Source organism: Mirounga angustirostris, unplaced genomic scaffold, assembly GCF_029215605.1.
Source record: "Mirounga angustirostris isolate CCGP_5_RB_7025 unplaced genomic scaffold, mMirAng1.0.hap1 SCAF_1, whole genome shotgun sequence".
NCBI lineage: Eukaryota > Metazoa > Chordata > Mammalia > Carnivora > Phocidae > Mirounga > Mirounga angustirostris.
The window spans coordinates 91,515,799-91,535,338 of NW_026991709.1; the positions used below are offsets into that span (position 1 = coordinate 91,515,799).

The window sequence follows — 19,540 nt, forward strand, 5'->3', positions numbered from 1 at the left end:
GTACCATGCCCACCCGATCTCATAAGAGAAAGGCTTAGAAACTATTTGATGGATTTCTAAATATACTTAATAAAAATAATGAAGTAAATAATCCAAAAAAAAGCTTTATAAAGTTAAATCACACTGCTTTGTTCATGCAGTCTCCTTATAATCTAAAAAAAACAGGACAGCTTTTAAAGATGGGGGAAATCATCTTATAAACTAGCTATTTTAACCTACATTAGATGACCTTAAAAACAACAAAAATGATCAATTTTTTAAATTACTACAACTCATACATTACCCAAAATATTTTAAAGAGAAAAATAGATTAAACAGTCACAAAATTAGCCTCTTTATCTGCTGCTATCCATAATAATGTGCTTAAGGTTTGGGGAACAAAATGCTTTATTACAGACTTATTCCTGTCTGTAATTTAGTTTTCATACTTAATTTTAAAAAATATAAAAACTGACCCTGTCCTAAAAATATTCACTACTTCAGGCAGCTAAATGTAAGGGCATATACATATGCTTTTCTTTTGCTAGAGGCAAAATTTATTCATAAAAATTAACTGTAAAAAAATAAAATTAACTCTCTTTAAGCTCCAGAATAAATGGATTCAGGCTTCAAGAGTGTTCTGCACAATCTAAGAAAGAAAGTAAGCATTAGATCAAGTATACAGATTTTATAAAGATTCAGAGAAGGACTAAATAACTTGAGACATGAATCATCTCTCATCTTGTGATTTTTGTGGGTGAATTTTGTTTACATGGATATAAATTGATTTTGACTTAATGACACACCATGAAATAAATGTAAGGCTTTTGGTAGAGAAACAAAAACTAAAATATCAGTCAATGTAATTGATACGATAACAAATAAAGCATTTTAGGAGACTTAATTATTGTAGTACCTGTGATTTTAAGATTATCCATAAAGGTATTTTCTATGTAAAACATAAACTTTAATGCTGAAATCTAAGAAAACTATGAAAATGAAAAGAATTTCAAAATTTTTAGAGCAAAACAATTCCATAAAAAAACATCCAAAGTAGTCTGAAAACAGATCAGACAAGTACCATTTAAAAGTAACGCAACACTGGGTAACCTCTGTACCGGTCGAATGAGAAGTTCAACAAGGCTTTGCCGTCCACATTCTGGTTTAGCTTGGTTTATCTGAAAGGAATTAATTTAACAATAAAAAAGGTTTTCTGCAAAGATTAAATGCCTTACATTTATTAGAGTACACCTTATCACTAGTGCCCTGAAAAGAACTAATAGAAGAGATGGGGTGGCAGTTGTTCTCTGGAAGATTACTGTGGTTAAATAATCTTCCAGGACCTGAAATGACCTCCTGGCCACTCAAGGATTAGCATCTTAAACACAAAGTGAGTTTCTCTGCACACTCCTATAAATTCCATCTTAAATTTCTCTTGAGTCTACACCATTCACAAGAAAAAACAGTTTTTGAGGTATTAAGTATGCTGATACCATTGAATAAACAAAATAAAGCACTGGTAAAGAAAAAAAAAAATCCTTAAAGGCAAAACCAGATCACACTGACAAATGTTTGAGAACTAAAACATGTATAACTTTAAAAAATATGAGTACCTACAGACAACATTTTCACTCACTCAGCTCCCTCATGGCCTCTGCTATCTAAATCTTCTGAAGCCAAATATCACTGCCACTCTCAGGTCTGGCTAAAGTTAACAGGTTAAACATTAAGGTATTCTTACATGGATAGATTTTTACTAAAAGCATAATTTAAATGAACTCCTTCAGAAATTATCCTCAGATTTTTTATTTGAAAGAAACGCATGTTACCTTCAGAAAAGCATGAAATCTTGGTTTCTGTTTTTCACATTTAACAATTGTTTCCTTGCTCATTTCAAAGAAGTTTACAAAGGGAGGGTAGGTTTTTACCAAATCTTTTGACTAGGAAGAAGAAGAAAAAACACATTAATTTGTTATACATGTTACCCTTAGATAATGAAATTTAAAGCCAAATAATAAATAGTCAAAATCTGACATACTGGATGCAAAAGAGAAATTTAAAATAAGTTTCTTCTCAAGTTAAATATAGAAATTTTATGAATTTCTCATTAATGAGTTAATTGCTAACCAAAATGCATCAACTGGTACATATAGCCTAAAACTTGAAAAGCAAAGACTCAGAATCGAAAGTATACTAATGCTTATCGTATTGACATAAACATGACAAAGTTTAAAAACTTCTGTAAGTTCAGAATATAGTAATTAGTACCCAAGAACATGCTATTATTTATTGATGAATCCAAACCACCATTTAAAAGATCAATTATATTACTCAAAAACGCAACAACAAAAAAAGGGAAAATGTCTTGGCTAACTGAGGACACTAACAGGTATCAAAAAGATATGTGACACAATAGCCAAAATATGGAAAGAGCCCAGATGTCCATTGAGGGATGAATGTATAAAGAAGATGTGGTACACACACATACATACAATGAAATATTACTCAGCTATCAAAAAGAATGAAATCTTGCCATTTGCAACGACATGGATGGAACCACAATATGGTATTATGCTAAGTGGAAGAGTCAATCAGGGAAAGATACCAAATGATTTCACTCACATGTGGAATTTAAGAAACAAAACAGATCAACATAGGGGAAGGGAAGAAAAAATAAAATGAGATGAAAACAGAGAGGGAGGCAAACCATAAGAGACTCTTAACTCTAGGAAACAAACTGAGGGTTGCTGGAGGGGAGAGGGTGGGAGGATAGGGTAACTGGGTAATGGGCATTAAGAAGGATGCCTGAAGGCACCTGGGTGGCTCAGTTGGTTAAGCGACTGCCTTCGGCTCAGCTCATGATCCTAGAATCCCGGGATCGAGTCCCACATCGGGCTCCCTGCTCGGCAGGGAGTCTGCTTCTCCCTCTGCCCTTCCCACCTCTCATGCTCTCTCTCTCTAATAAATAAATAAATCAATCTTAAAAAAAAAAAAAGGACCCTGGAAGTAATGAGCACTGGATGTTGTACGCAACTGACGAATCACTAAATTCTACCTCTGAAACTAAAAAAAAAAAAAAAAAAAGATGTGACAAAAAAAAGAAGAGAAAAAGGTATGTGACAATAATGTGCATATTTGGAATTCTCAACCAACCAGAAAAAAAACATGTAAGACTACATGGTAAGGATGGAAGTTAGGAGAAGGTTTCAGAAAAGTGTATGTGCCAGAACTCAAGGAACTGAAACCTATAAATTATATTCAAAGAGACTGATAGCCACTTATAAACCCTATTCACAGCACCTCTTTCAAAATGAATTTACTTTATTTGATAAAATTAAGTTATGTGGTTCCTACCCTAGTAAAAAAAAAAAAAAAAAAAAAAGTTCATTAGAAGCTTTTATGCAGAGGAAACACAATGACAGCAAAAAAATGATATCAACTCAATTACAGAAAATTTTTTTAAAGAATCAATCTGTGGGGGCGCCTGAGTGGCTCAGTCAGTTAAGCGGCTGCCTTCAGCTCAGGTCATGATCCTGGGGTCCTGGGATCGAGCCCCGCGTCTGGCTCCCTGCACAGTGGAGAGCCTGCTTCTCCCTCTCCCTCTGCCTACTTGTGCTCTCTATCTCTCTGTCAAATAAATAAATAAAAATCTTAAAAAAAAAAAAAATCAATCTGTGACAGGCAAATAACTTGATATATATAAAATGATTACAGCACAGTATGACAATTAGTGTTCCTAACAATGACCTTGGGGTTTCAAGAAAGTGTTAACTTATATATAGCAAATATATTTCAGAAGAACACTTCCAATAATTTTACAAACACAACTATGTCAAAGTTTTGAAAGCTCTCACATTTAAACAAGTAACTGTCATTCCCTGCGAGTACTTAATGAGATGATGCTTTAGCCTGAAATCCTAAAAAAGAAATAAAATACTTACATATTTAAGAAAGATGTCACCAATGCTTTTGCTCTCATCCCAATTAACAATAAGGTCTTCAAGATCATCCTAAAAGAGCACAAAATGAAACATTTAAGCTTGAACTTGACAGTCCCTTAAACATCTTTCAATATTTTTGAAATATTTGAAAGAAGCACCTTACAAAGTATCTTCATTTGATGTGCAAAACAATTAATATAACACATTCTTTCTCCTTAACAAGGAATTAACTTTTTGACTAGAAGGAAAATATCCTTTGAAAAATAATTAAGAAAATATAAAGAGTATCAAGTCAGTAAGACTAAGCCTAACTTTCCAAATTGATATGACAGCTCAACATCTTTTCCTATTAACTATAAAGCTGATTGTCATTATTAATTACAGAAAACTACTTTCGATCTTGCTGCTAAAGCATCTTATTTAACATCAGCTATTTGAAACTGTAATCTCTAACAGGTCAGCAAATTTTACTTAAAGGGCCAGACGGTAAATATTTTAAACCTTGCAGACCATATGGTTTCTGTTACAAGTACAAATACAAGTCCTTGTACTGTGGAAGCAGCCAGACAATTCATAAGCAACTGAATGTGGCTGTGTTTCAATAAACCTTTCTTTACCAAAACAAGCATAACTACGAAAGTCCAAAACTGACTGGATTTGGTCCATCAACTATAGTTTGCATATTCCTGATCTATAAAACTTTACTATCATCATCCTAAAATATGAAATATTTATAAAAAATTAAGACATGTAAAAGCATTATAAGATAATAAAACACAAATCAGATGATAAAATGAGATGCCAAGAAATGATACATTCCCTAACTGAAATTCTAAAAGTGACTTTAAAGTAGAAATTAATCAATAAGCTCTTATAACCAAAAGTTCTCCAAGTGTCAGCGACAGGCCCCCCAGGACATCTTTTTAGTGGGATTCATGAGATTAAAGCTATTTTCATTACAATACTAAAGCTCTATTTGATTTTTCCACTCTAACTCTCTCAAATCATACAGTAGAGTTTCCCACAGACTACATGATGTGTGAGATACTGCAACAGACTGAATTCAGAAGCAGATATGAGAGTCTTCTCTTAAACCAGACAGAAAAAATGTAAAACAGTGTCACTCTTCTCACTATTTCTGCTTTGGAAATTAGTTATTCTCCATAAGGATTATGTTATTTATGCTACCCACATAATGAGTTATTTTTGTTTTAAATGTATTAATATAATTTTTAAAATTAGATTGGATATCCACATGCAAAAAGATGAACCCTCACTTTACCCAAAAATTAATTCAAAATGGATTACAGACCTAACTATAGAGCTAAAACAATACAACTTTTAGAAGAAAACATAATCTTTAAAACCTTAAGTTAGGCAAAATTTCTTAGACATGAAAGCAAAATCACAGTACATAAAAGAAAAAATGGATAAACTGGACTTCATCAAAATTAAAAACTTCGGTATTTCAAAAGACACCATTAAAAAAATGAAAAGACAACCAACAATAGCCTGATAGAAAATATGTACAAAACACATAGCTAACAAAGGACTTGTATCTAGCATTTATAGAGAATACTTGCAACTCAGTAAGATGACAAACAAGCCAGTCAAAAAATGAGTGACAGAACTAAACACACATTTTACCAAATATAAAAATGACTAATAAGCATGTGAAAAGATGCTCAACATCATTTATCATTAAGGAAATGTGTATCAAGGCCACAATGAGGGGCACCTGGCTGGCTCAGTCAATGGAGCGTGCAACTCTTGATCTCGGGGTTTTAAGTTCGAGCTCCACATTGGGTGTACAGATTACTTAAAAATAAAATCTTGGGGCGCCCGGGTGGCTCAGATGGTTAAGCGTCTGCCTTCGGCTCAGGTCATGATCCCAGGGTCCTGGGATCGAGCCCCACATCTGGCTCCTGGCTAAGCGGGGAGCCTGCTTCTCCCTCTGCCTCTGCCTCTGCCCCTCCTCATGCTCTCTCTCTCTGTGTCTCAAATGAATAAAATCTTAAAAAAAAAAAAAAAATCTTAAAAAAGCCAAAAACCAAAAAATTGCTATGTATAAAAAAATAAGAAAATACAAAAATTTTTTTAATTTGGGTGATGAGATTATGGGTATTTTCTTTTCTTTCTTTTTTTTAAGATTTATTTATTTATTTATTCGTCAGAGAGAGCACAAGCAGGAGCAGCAGCAGAGGCAGAGGGAGAAGCAGGCTCCCCGCTGAGCAAGAAGCCCGATACAGGACTCAATCCCAGGACCCTGGGATCATGACCTGAGCCAAAGGCAGACACTTAACTGACTGATCCACCTAGGCGTCCCAAATTATGGGTATTTTCTATTCTTCTTTACTCCTGATTTTACAAATGTTTGACAACATGTATTGGTTTCGTGGTAAAAGAACACAGGCTTTGAAAACTTTTTTTTTTTTTTAAAGATTTTATTTATTTCTTTTAGAGAGAGAGGGAGATTGTGCAAGCAGTGAGGGGAAGAGAGGAGCAGAGGGAGAGCCAGAGAATCTCAAGCAGACTCTGCTCTGAGCACGGAGCCTAATGTGGAACTCGATCTCATGACCCCGAGATCATGACCTGAGCCAAAACTGAGTCGGATGCTTCACTGACTGAGCCACCCCAGAGCCCCACATGCTCTGAAATTTTTAAATGTGTGACAAACCTGAAATCAGCTAAAAAAACTAGTAGTAGAACTACTGTTAATACTACTTTCTAGAAAAAGCTTAAAGAATTATGTTACACATGAGAAAACTAAAGAGTGACAATCACTTCCAAAGCTCCAGTAAATCAGAGAACATGATTTTCTCAATTGAGATTATGATCCTGTACACATAACAAGTATAGCATTTTATATTAGAAGAGTACTTGCACACCCAGACCAGCTAAATGACTGACACATATTCAAACTGATTCACAAATTAGCGGTAGAACATCAAGCTGAAAACCTACTTGCCTTCCCACTCTACCTTTATGCCTCTCAGTGTTTCCTATGAAAGAAAAAATATACCAAGAATACTTTTCAAGTATTCAGAAACCTAACTGGAAACAAGGATAAACTAGGCTGAAACTTTATTAGCTTTTTAAGAAAATAAAGATTCCTTCAGAGTTCCCTTTAGATCTAGAAATAACTGAAATATGATTGTGGATTTTGATAAAGTGCAAAATATGTTTGATAAATTGCATTTTTATTAACTTATAGATTATTTATATTTTTGTTTATAATGTGCAGTAAAATCAAAAGTAACTTAATGTACTTGTTTGAAAACATTCAATAATTCAGATTGATCTTTTTATTGGAATATGGACTAAACATTAATACAAGGTGTTCTGAGGAGAAAACTGATCAGTTTACTCAAGCATCTCATAGGAAAAATAAGAGGAAATAAAGCTTAACAACTTTTAAGAGTTCAGGTAAACCTGCCCCCAAATTACTTAACTATGAGAGACTAATACCTGTAAATCACAAACCCTTCATGAAAGGAAAAATCATTAAAAAGATAGCATTGTCTTATATCGTTTTTGTATTTATCTGACCAGAAATAGAGAAATGAACAAAATGGTCTCTAAGTCTCTTTCAGCTTCAGTTTTTCCAAACAATCCAAAGCAAAACAAAACATACAACCTGAGAGGAACAGTAAGAAAATAAGAAAATTAGCACTAGCAACCACATGTCTCTATAGAAAAGACATGAGAAGGCTTAATTCCTTATTTTCAGGATTAATAAAAAAAAAATAAAATAAAAAACAGGCAAACAACAAATATTAATAAGGCACTGTAGCAAAGGGACATAAATGATTCAAAGGAATAAATAAGGGAGTAAGTTTTAGGTACAAAACTCATTGAGCCAATCAATAGTACCTGAAAAAAGCATTATATAAACATAATCCAGAAAGAATTACTACCAACCTAACATATAAAATTTACCTTTATCTTTGTGTGCACATCAAAGATATCAGGGATACTACCAAAAATAGTCTTAATCTCTTCTGGTGCAAGGATAGGCCCACCACGTTGTCCTTCCTCTTCCAATGGTACTTGAAATAACTAAAAGGTTAAAAAAAAAAAAAAAAAAAAGACTAGTTTAGATAGATTGTGGGAAAAGGAAAAAAAAAAGTGAACATATAGACAGTGATAACAGAGGAGATGTTGAGGGGTGCCTGGGTAGCTCGGTCAGTTAAGGGTCTGCCTTCGGCTCAGGTCATGATCCCAGGGTCCTGGGATCAAGCCCCTTATCAGGCTCCCTACTCAGCCGGGAGTCTGCTTCTCCCTCTGCCTCTCCTCTCCCTCCACCCCCCACCCCACTTGTGCGTGCACGCTCTCTTGCTCTCTCTCGCAAATAAAATCTTAAAAAAAAAGAGAGGAGATGTTGATGGAAAAAAGTAATTAAAAAAATACTTCTCCCTAAATTTGAGACCTTTTTTCTTATAACATTTTCTATTTTATCCTATTTATTTATACATCTGTGTGTGCATACATACTCTTATAATAAAATGTTGTTAGAATCTAATAAAAGTTTATCACACAGTTCTACAAATCATTAAAATTGTTAGAATACAAGAGTAATTTCTACTTTCTATTCAGGTTACTAAGGAAGACAATAAGCAATCAGTTATTTCCAGACATACACTTAAGATAAGTATTAAATGTCTTGACATAGTAGTGTAGAAACTTGGTTTAATAGAAAGGGGCTGGATTTCAAACTAGAAGACATGTTTATGTCTATATTGCTGCTTGTATCAATCTAAAAAAATAAAAGGAGAAAACCTAGAACTAATAAATGAGTTCAGCAAGGTCACAGGTCAGCATAGAGATGTGCATGTTCTCTCTCCCTCTCTCTCAACACACACAATCACATTCCTATATACCAATAATGTACAAATGGAAACCAAAATTCAAAAAGCAGTTCACTTACAATAAAAAATTAAAATTAGTATAAATATAATAAAATATGTACATGATGCTGGAAATTATAGAAAGCTAATGAAAGAAGTCAAAGAACTAAATAAATGAAGACATGGATCAAAAGATTCAACACAGTAAGAAATGTCCATTCTTCCCCAAATTGATTTATGGATTTAACCCAATGTCTATCAAAATTCCAGAACTTTTTGTAGATAAAGAAAACCTAATTCTACAAATTTATATGTAAAGGCAAAGAACACCTTAGTATAAAGCTGCAGTATTCATGACTGTGATATTGGTGAATGGAAAAACATACAAGATTAATAGAATAGAAAAACGTCCACAAACCAACACACACAAAGATGACCAAGTAATTTTTGACAGATCCAATGGTGGAAGGCTAGTCATTCAACAAATGGTACTAAAACACCATTTGCCCTAGGCAAAAAAATAAACTAAAAATGGATCACAGACCTAAGCAAAAAACCTAAAACCATGAAACATTTAAAAGAAAACATGAGAAAATCTTGTAATTTAAGCTTAGGTTAGAGCTTTTAAATATGAAAGCAAAAGCATGAACTATAAAGAAAAAAACTGATAATTTGACTTCATCAAAATTTAAAAGTTTTCGACCTAGAATAAAAAGACATGCTAAAAATGTCCACAATAGCCAAACTATGGAAAGAGCCTAGATGTCCATCAACAGATGAATGGATAAAGAAGATGTGGTATATATATATATACACAATGGAATACTATGTAGCCATCAAAAAAATGAAATCTTGTCATTTGCAACAACGTGGATGGAAATAGAGGGTATTATGCTAAGCGAAATAAGTCAATCAGAGAAAGATAAGTATCATATGATCTCACTGATATGAGGAATTTGAGAAACAAGACAGAGGATCGTAGGGGAAGGGAGGGAAAAATGAAACAAGACGAAACCAGAGAGGGAGACAAACCATAAGAGGCTCTTAATCTCAGGAAACAAACTGAGGGTTGCTGGAGTGGAGGGGGGTGGGAGGGATGGGGTGGCTGGTAATGGACAATGGGGAGGGTATGTGCTATGGTGAGCACTGTGAATTGTGTAAGACTGATGAATCACAGACCTGTACCCCTGAAACAAATAATACATTATATGTTAATTAAGAAAAAAAGACATGCTAAAGACTAGGAAAAAAATATTTGCAAATCACATATCTGACAAAGGACTAGTATTCAAAATATATAAAGAATTCTCAAAACTCAGGAAGGAAACAAGTCAATTAAAAATGGGCAAAATCTTGAGCAGTTATTTCAACAACAAAAGAATAGATGTTCAACATCATTTATCATTACAGAAATGAAAATTAAGGCCATAAGATACCATTACATACTTATCTGTATGGCTAAAATAAAACGTACTGATAATACCAAAACTGGTTGGGATGTAAGCAACCAGAACTCTTACACATTGCTGGTGGAAATGCAAAATTGTATAACCCCTCTGGAAAAGGGTTTTACAGTTTCTTATAAAGTTAAATATTACTTACCATATGATTAAACAATTCCACTTCTGGGTGTTTACTCAAGAGCAATGAAAATTTATGTTCACATAAAACCTGTACACAAATGTTGATAATAGCTCTTTTTATAATCACCCGAACTGGAAATAACCCAAATGTCCTTTAAAGATCATCAGATAAAACTGTGGTACATCCATACAGTGGTATACTATTCAGCAATAAAAAGGATCAAACTATGCATACAGACAACAAGTTAGAAGAACCTCAAAGGCTAAAAAATGCTAGCCACAACAGGTTATATTAACTATGATCCCATTCATAGGACATTCTCAAAAAAGACAAATTTTTTTTTAAAAAGACAAAATTATAGTGATGAAGAAGAAATCAGTGGTTACCAGGAGTTGCAATGAGGAAAGGGTGTGACTTATAAAGGAATAGGAAGTACCAGGAGTTTTTGGGGGTATGGAAATGATCTGTATTCTGATTGTAACAGAGGCTATACAAATTTTTGCATGTGTTAAAGTTCATAGAACTGTACAAAGAAAGTCAATTTCACTGTATGATAATTTAAAAAGTAAAACTTTAAAAAGCTAATTGACTATTCAAACTAAAAATAATAATGTATTGTTGGGGTCTTAATATATGTGGAAGTAAAATGAATGCCAATAGCGCAAAGGGGAGAAGATGAAGTAAAAAACAAAACAAAACAAAAAACAACAAAAAAGATAAAGATAAAAGGAAAATACATTATAAATAGTAAGGAACTACATGAAGATTATGAATTGCTACTATTTTTAAGAACTACAATTCTGTAAGTTTATTTATCCAAAATATTTATATGTACATATAGATATATATTATAATTAAATATATTTTTTCAGGCCTTCCATTTCTTCAATTATGATGAACCCTACCTGCTAAAAACAACTAAAAATACCGAAGTAAGAAAGAAGAAAAGAAACATGGTTACATTTATATAGTTTGTGCACCTACACATATATGATAAAACTGTAAGGGTAATGATAAGCACAAAATTCCAAATGATAATTAACTTCTGAAGGAAGGGAAAGGATTAGGATTCGGGGGGAAAAAACAAAATAGAGGTTTCAAAGATATTTGTAGTCATTTATAAACATTCCCTTATCTAGTCAACATTTATTAAAAATCCTTGACCAACATATTCAGACAACCAAAATACATCAAGGTTCATTAAAAAACTCCCAATAGTCTTAAGACATGTTAAACTATCCAAAAGCAGTTCTCCTGTGTTTGGCTATATAAAATTAGATAGCCAAAAACTTCTGATTCTACCTTTCCAACATTTCTCAAATTTATCCTGTTTTCATTTTCACTGATTTTATCCTAAGAAGTTCAGGTCCTCAAAATCTCTAACCAAGACTGCTGAAATAACCTTCAAATTGGTCTCGCCTCCACAATTTCCCTTCTCCAATACTTCCTTCAAAGTGAACCAAGTTATCTTTCTAAAATCCAAGTCAGATATCATCTTCCCCTTCCCATCAAAAATTCTTCTCTAGATTACAGATGACCTAACATACTATACAAAGGCCTTCTCTGGTCTGGCATAGACAGCCTTACCTCAAATCTCCCTATATCCAAACCCCACCCCCTACTCTAAGTCCCCTTAATCACCCTAAACTCTAACGCCCCTAGACTAGTCATAATACCTTGAACGATATACATCTTTAATTGTCTGTACTGTTTGCACAATCTCAAGTACACTTCCTACCCATATTCTTTGCATGTACTAATCATACTCATACTTTAAAATTCACTTCAGGGGTGCCTGGGTAGCTCAACTGGTTAAGCATCCAACTCTTGGTTTCAGCTCACCTCATGGTCTCAGGGTCGTGGGATGGAGCCCTATTGGGCTCAGCACAGGGTCTGATTGAGATTTTCTCCCTCTCCCTCTGCCCCTCCCTTTGCATGTGCACCATGCACACTCTTTCTAAAATATATAAATAAATCTTTAAAAATAAATAAAATTAACTTCAATTTATGTATTCTTTATGATACTCTTTCCAATGTTCAATCCATTGAAACTTCCAGCCCAACACCTTCCCTAAGCTGGAAGAGTAAAACTCTCACCTCACAAATCTCCAAATACCTTATCTAAACCTCCCTCATGATGCTCATAACCTTCCATTTGGTATTATAATTAGGTATGCATGTTTTATCTCCTCTTCCAGTCTAAGCTCCTCTAAAACAGGAATCCTCTTTAACACTTGGCACAATAATTTATATTAACAGGCACTCACATATTACATGAAATAAAGAAGCTTCTGGATATTCATTTAATTTGGGGGCTAAATTAAGTTTCTCCAAATCCAATTTCAAAAAAAGGAAAGGAAAACATCAGTCCTAAAATAAAGCTGAAGGGAACATCATTATGAATTTTGACCACAATCTTTTAAATAAAATCTCAGGTGAATTTAAAATAAGCATAGTGGTATGAGACTATCTACAGTCTAATAATTCTAAGGGCTTTTTTTAAAAGGCATTTTAGTGAGATTAATTGATATGCAAATTAAAATTCTGAAACTCCAGTGCATTTACCATGGCCTGAAAGGATTTACATTTCTGGGTAATAAATGCTACCAAAGTACATGAACAGTATATGCCAAGGGGATTTTCTGCTACTCGACTACATTTTGGCTGACTATAAAAACTTCAACAAGAAACTCATCTAGAATGATTTCCCTTGAGGAAGAGCAAAGCTGAGTTAAAACAAGTAAAGTTTAATACAGCAGAGGGCCTCATAAACCCTTGACTACTGCTAAACAAATTAACCGTGAAGAATAAACTCTCCATGAATACCAGGAAAGAAGTCTTTCCATTTCTTATCCATGCATTTTATCAATGGCACAAGCAACTAAAGGCTATTATATTGAACACTAATGAGTTATATTAAGAATTCAAATAGAGGTCAGTTAAAAATTAACCCCAATCAGAAACTCCTTATTATTTTTCTATTCAAAGACAAGCGTGATGGTATCAACTTTTTTTTCCTGACAATCTCCTTCATTACCTAAAACAAATCTATTCCCTCTTTCTGCAGATGCCAAAATAGTGTCCTAAATACTGTCTTTCAGAACTTCAAATTTCAGTTTATTCTTAGTATCTTCTTCAATCTCATCCTATAAGGATCAATTAGAATTCTTTTTCTCCAGCAATAACTTCACAGTACATTTTAACGATAAGCAATGAGTTAACATTTATGACTAACCACTGCATACTTTAAGAAACTTGACACATGAGAGGATTACCAAAAAAATTACATCCATATTGTTATGCTTCATTGCTGTGGCTTTTCACATATATACAGTACTAAATAAAGCAATGACTCCTAGAATGCACACTTTCAGAAAAAGTTACCTACCATATCCACATATAAATATAAATGCAGTATCGTGACAGAGAACCTGCAAAGTTCCGTATCAAATAAAACTTGGTCCCCTCTAAAATCATCTACTAAGGATCCTTCTCTTTTTTAGTCACTATAAAGAAGGTGCTATTTCTGTAAGAATAAAAGCTACTATTACAGTATGGCATTTCCCTAATAGCAGTTTTTTGTCATATATTTTCATTTTTAATATGTATGTTCAAATTCTATGCTTATATAATTTTCTTATAAGAAACAGTATCTCTTAGAATTTTTAGCTAGGAACACTGGAACAGGGATCATTTTGCAACAAACTTTTACCTGAATAATTGTGGCCAATATATTTACATAATTACTTTCAGTTTGATAAAGTTCTTTTGCAACTTGCCACCTGGCTGACTGCTTCGAAGGAACCGGAGTAGAATTTTTAGAAGACTTAGTACAAGACTTTGGTGTTTCTAAAAGGTAAAAAGGAAGAAAGATTTAATGAAAAACCAGACATTGTACAGATTTAACAACAAAAAAAGGGGAAGGATATCCACTCTGAGAAATATACCCATTTAGATTTTCATTAAAGTAAAATTTCCTCATAGGATAAGGCCAGAAAAAAATAATGGTCAAAAGTATCAATGGCTCCAAACTGACAGATATTATACTAAATAACTGGCGTGTACTCTTCAAAAATGTCAAGGTCACTAAAAACAAAGTTGAGAAACTATTCCAGATTAGAAGACACTAAAGAGAGATAACAACATATGATCCTGGATTGGACCTTAGACCAGAAAAAAAAAAAACTTTTTTCTTTTCCTAAAAAGGGTATTAGCAGAACAACTGATTAAAATTAAGAGTCGGTCATACTATTAATGTCAATTTCCTAATTACAATACCTCTACTGTAGTGGTACAAGAAATGTCCCTCTATTTTGGGAAATACACATTTAAGTATTTAGAAGAAAAGGCACATCTTATCTGCAACTTAGTCTCCAACAGTGCAGAATACGTGTGCATATAGACAAAGAGACAGAATGAATGAATGCTAAAGCAAACATGGCAGAGTATTTCCATTTGGGAATTCTGAGAAGAGTACTGGAATCTCTGTACTATTTTGCAGCTTTTTGCAATCTGAAATTATTTCAAAATAAAAAGCTCAAATAATAAAATGAAAAACTATATAAAAATATTTAAGTTTAAGGATAAAAAGGTTATGATTACATAGTAACAGAAAACTTATCATTAATATATAGAGGAAGCCTTCCTCAACAAAACATACAACTGCAAATTCTGTTAGTTTTTAACATAATATAAAACATCCAGTCCAACACAAAGTGGGAGGACACATTAGTATCCTTTATATGTATTTCAAAAAAATGAAATCATAAGCTTTCATAAAAGCTTAAGATACACTTTCTTCCTATAGATATGGTTAAAGTACTTTAACATAATGTACAGAATCTCCTAATGGCAAGTTTTTAAATAGGAAAACAAATGTACAATATATAATGACATGAAAAAACAATATATAGACCCAGCATATCAATTTTACTCAATGATAACTTTAAATATTAAAATAATGATGTATACAATGGAGTTTGAATGCTTTCTAAAGCTAACAGACCAAAGATTTTCCCACTTGTACATTATTTCAGACTACTCTCCAGACCCAAGAGCTTCTGCCATTGCATATGTCAAGAGGAAAAATCTGACATATATTGACTCAATTTAATTACTGTGTTTACAAAGTGATCTACAAACTGAGGATTCTATATAGAGTACCTAATAGAATAGTTGTTATGTCTATTTTCTTCTCCTATCCCCTAAACTGCATATTCAAGCTTCAGTCCTTTATGATCAGTTCTTACCATTTTATGCCCAGTATGTCCATCACAATTATGGAACCAATAAATTCTCACCTATGGATCTAATCATAATCTTTCCACCCAAGCACCAAGTTCAGTTTTTCCAAATACCCACTGGGCATGTGTACCTCAATTTAACCTGAATAGTCTCTAAAACTACACTATCTTCCTCCAAAATATGGACTTCCTATTTTCGCCAAGGTAACATTTCTTCTATTTTAATACTCTGCTGTCATCTCTTATTCCCTTCCTGTCACTCCATTCCATCAGTATCTCCACAGTGCTTCCTACTTTCCTTTCCAACCATTAGCAACCCTGGTTCAGGGCTTTATCATCTTGTGGCCCAAGCCACTGTAGATTACTTCATGGTCTGGCCATCTCTGAACTGTCTTCTTTTAATCATTCTTCAGAATAATCCACTACAAATTACCTACTCAACCAATTACTCTACTGCTCAATAGTTTCTAAAGTTCCTTGTTGATGACAATATGCAGTTCAGACATACCAGTCTGATTTCAAAGTCCTTGAATATTAGGCCCCAATTAACCTTTCGAATTTAATTATTACCCCCCCATTCTCATAAGCAAACTGACCTATTCACTATCCCTTAAAATGTGAATTTGTATGGTATTTATATTCTTGCTCCCCTCATTTCTCAACTCCACCTCAGTTTTCTGGGCCTTCTATAATTTGACACAAGAATATTTAGTAAGTACCTACTCTGTACTAGGCACTGAGAACAAAGCAAAGGATTAGATAAGGTTCTTGTTTTCTTAAAGCTTACATTCTGGTGAAACAAATAAAAAAATATAATTTCTAACAATGATAACTACTACTGAAGACACAACCAGGTAATGGTTTAGTGAGAAGTGCTGGAACAGGGACTTAACTTTGCAGAAAGCCCAGTAAGATTTCTTTAAGGCAAAGAGGTCAAGTATAAAGTTCCAGAGGTATGAATGTAGCGGAAATATCCAAAGAATAACAGAGATAGTGTGACTAAAGCTTAGAGTATTACAGGAGAGCATGATATCGTCATATGAGGTTGGACGTAGGTGAGAAAGGATCACATAGGAACTTGAAAGCTATGGTAATACAAATCCACTGAATGACTTCAAGCACAGGACTGGCATGATTTAATTTATATGTATTTTAGAGACCGAAGTGCTCATACAGAAAGGCAAAAATGGGGGCACCTGGCTGACTCAGTTGGAGGAGCATGTGACTCTTAATCTCAGGGTTGTGAGCTAAATCCCCACATTGGGTATAGAGATTTCTTAAATAAATAAACAAACTGGGACACCTGGGTGGCTCAGTAGGTTAAGTGTCTGCCTTCAGCTCAGATCATGATCCCAGTGTCCTGGGATCGAGCCCCACATCAGGCTCTCTGCTCAGCGGGGAGCCTGCTTCTCCTTCTCACTGTGCCCGCCGCTCTGCCAGTTGTGCTCTCTATCTCTCTGTCAAATAAATAAATAAAATCTTGGGGCGCCTGGGTGGCTCAGTCGTTAAGCATCTGCCTTCGGCTCAGGTCATGATCCCAGGGTCCTGGGATCGAGCCCCGCATCGGGCTCCCTGCTCTGCAGGAAGCCTGCTTCTCCCTCTTCTACTCCCCCTGCTTGTGTTCCCTCTCTCGCTGTGTCTCTCTCTGTCAAATAAATAAATAAAATCTTTAAAAAAAACAATAAAAAATAAATAAATAAATAAAATCTTAAAAAAAATAAATAAAAATAAATAAACAAACTTAACAAAAAAGGCAAAAATGAATATAGAGAAACCATTTAGGAGACCAACATAATCATCTAAGAGAGATCCATTTTATAGAAAAGGCTGATAAAGGAGTAGAGTTGAGAGTGGTAGAGAGAATCAAAATCAAGAGTTCTAATTTGATTATATTAGGTTTAAGATATGTATTAGACATGGACAAGTAGGTATTAAGTATGTAGTTAGACAGGGAAGAAGACACACTGGGGAGTTAACAGCATATGAATGTTTCTAAAGCCATGGAATTAAATGAGACTACTGTGGGAGAATACAGTAGAGAAGAAATGACTCAGGAATAATATTCGACAGTTAGAATTGGAGAAGTTAGGCAAAGGAGAATGAGAAATGAGGTACAAAAGCTAAGAGAAAAAAATTATCTCCAGGAAGAAATAGCTATTCATGTGTTAGATGCTGCTGACTGCATAAAAACTGTCAGTCACCGGGCAGCTGGGTGGCTCAGTTGGTTAAACGTCTGACTTCAGCTAAGGTCATGATCTCAGGGTCCTGAGAATGAGCCCCACATCAGGCTCCAGGCTCAGTGGGGATTCTGCTTGTCCCTCTGCCCCCTCCCCCAGCACGCCTCTCTCTCTCTCAAATAAATAAATAAAATCTTTAAAAAAAAAAAACAAACAAAACAAAACTGTCAGTCTCCTCAGCAAGAGCAATTTCATGCAGTAGGGGCTTAAGTTCAATTGGAATGGTTGGAGAAGACAATGAAAAGCAAGGAAATGACACAACAGATCAAGGTAATTCTTTGAAGAGTACTCATGTAAAAGGAAAGAGAGAAATGAAATAGTAAGTAGAGTGTCATGGGGTCAAGAGGTTTTGATTATTTCTTAACTCTAAAAAACACAACATATTTGTGTGCAGATTAAAAAACAAAAATAGAGGGAAAAATTGATGATCAAGAGAGTAGAGTTAATTATAGAGCCTCCCTGTATCATTGGAGAACAAACTGAGCTCACCCTCCACTGATTTCATCGTACCTATTTTCTCCATAACTCATGTGACACCTTCTGTGATCTTGTTTTGCTAATGTTAAGAATCTGCTCTTTGAACAGCTCTTCCATTTTCTAGAGCGATATACAAATAATATACAGAAAACACTTAGCATATAGTAAGCAATTATTAAATGGAAGCATTTTTATGTGCCTCTTCTCCTCAGCTAGAACAAAGGTGATAAAAGTCAGAACCTTTCATATTCGCTGTGGTAGTGATTTATCTAAATTCTAATAATTATTCCATTCCACTAACTTTTAACGATCAATTTTTTAAAATGTGAATTACCTCCATAGTTAATGCTAGACTCTGGTGTGTTGGAGATATCTAGGAGTGACCCTATAGAAAGGGAATGTTCAGCTGATGGGCGCTTACGGGGAGGAAAAGGTGACATGTCTGTCTCTCTTGAAAGCTGAGCAAGTGTCTCTTTTAAACGACGTCTTTTGCGATTGCTGTTTGGGGTATTTAGAGAAAGCAGTGACACTGATTTCTTGAGCTCAGGAGTATTAGCCTGCAATCAAAAGCACAAAAGCTCAATTTTACTTCCTTGGTTCTATACTGAGACAGGAACAGAAGAAAAATATATTTACAAGTCTGACAAAATCTGGATTTTGCACAATTTTACAACTACACACTCTGCCAGGTAATTCAGAAGATTCATAAAACACAATAGTAAAGGGACCACTGTAATTGCCTAACCCCAAGCACCTCATTCTGTTTCTTCACAGCTCTATCACCATTACATATTCATTTGTAAGCTTGTTTACTGTCTAGTCCCGTTAGGCCATAAACTCTGGAGGGCAGGGACCATTCATAGTTTGTTCACTGTATCCTTAGCATTTAGCACAGTGCCCGGACATATTGCTCTACAATATTTGCTGAATAACACTTGGCTTTAAAAGCTCTCTCCTGAAATTTTAAGTAGTTTTTAAACTTTATGGTTAAGAATCTTATATTAAGAACAAAAGCGTCAGAAGACAATATAGTACCTATCTAGGTTTTATAGTAATACAATAAACCTGCACCTCATCTTCAATATTCCATTCAAATTAAATCTCCAACTAAAGAAAATCCTCCCTTAAAGCCTGGTTCTATACCTTTATGCCACGTTTTGGTGAATGATACCACTCTTCACCAATCTAGCATGAAGGCTGCGTTTTCCTTGCCTACAAGCTACTACTAGAGT

The 19,540-nt window shown here is 34.3% G+C and overlaps 1 protein-coding gene across 6 annotated transcripts in view; it reads right to left on the bottom strand.

Annotated features, from left to right (window-relative positions):
* ECT2 (epithelial cell transforming 2) overlaps positions 1 to 19,540 on the bottom strand; it is a 61,141-nt gene that overhangs the window by 28,806 nt on the left and 12,795 nt on the right. For 4 of the 6 annotated variants that reach the window (XM_045903370.3, XM_045903369.3, XM_064585255.1 and 1 more), the window contains 6 exons: positions 18,643 to 18,865; positions 14,064 to 14,200; positions 7,860 to 7,979; positions 3,921 to 3,989; positions 1,809 to 1,919; positions 1,061 to 1,157 (listed from right to left, as the gene is read on the bottom strand). In XM_045903370.3, coding sequence (XP_045759326.1) covers positions 1,061 to 1,157; positions 1,809 to 1,919; positions 3,921 to 3,989; positions 7,860 to 7,979; positions 14,064 to 14,200; positions 18,643 to 18,865 — 757 coding nt within the window. The remainder of the gene's footprint in view (positions 1 to 1,060; positions 1,158 to 1,808; positions 1,920 to 3,920; positions 3,990 to 7,859; positions 7,980 to 14,063; positions 14,201 to 18,642; positions 18,866 to 19,540) is intronic. The other 2 variants (XM_045903371.3, XM_064585247.1) reach the window with 1 other exon arrangement.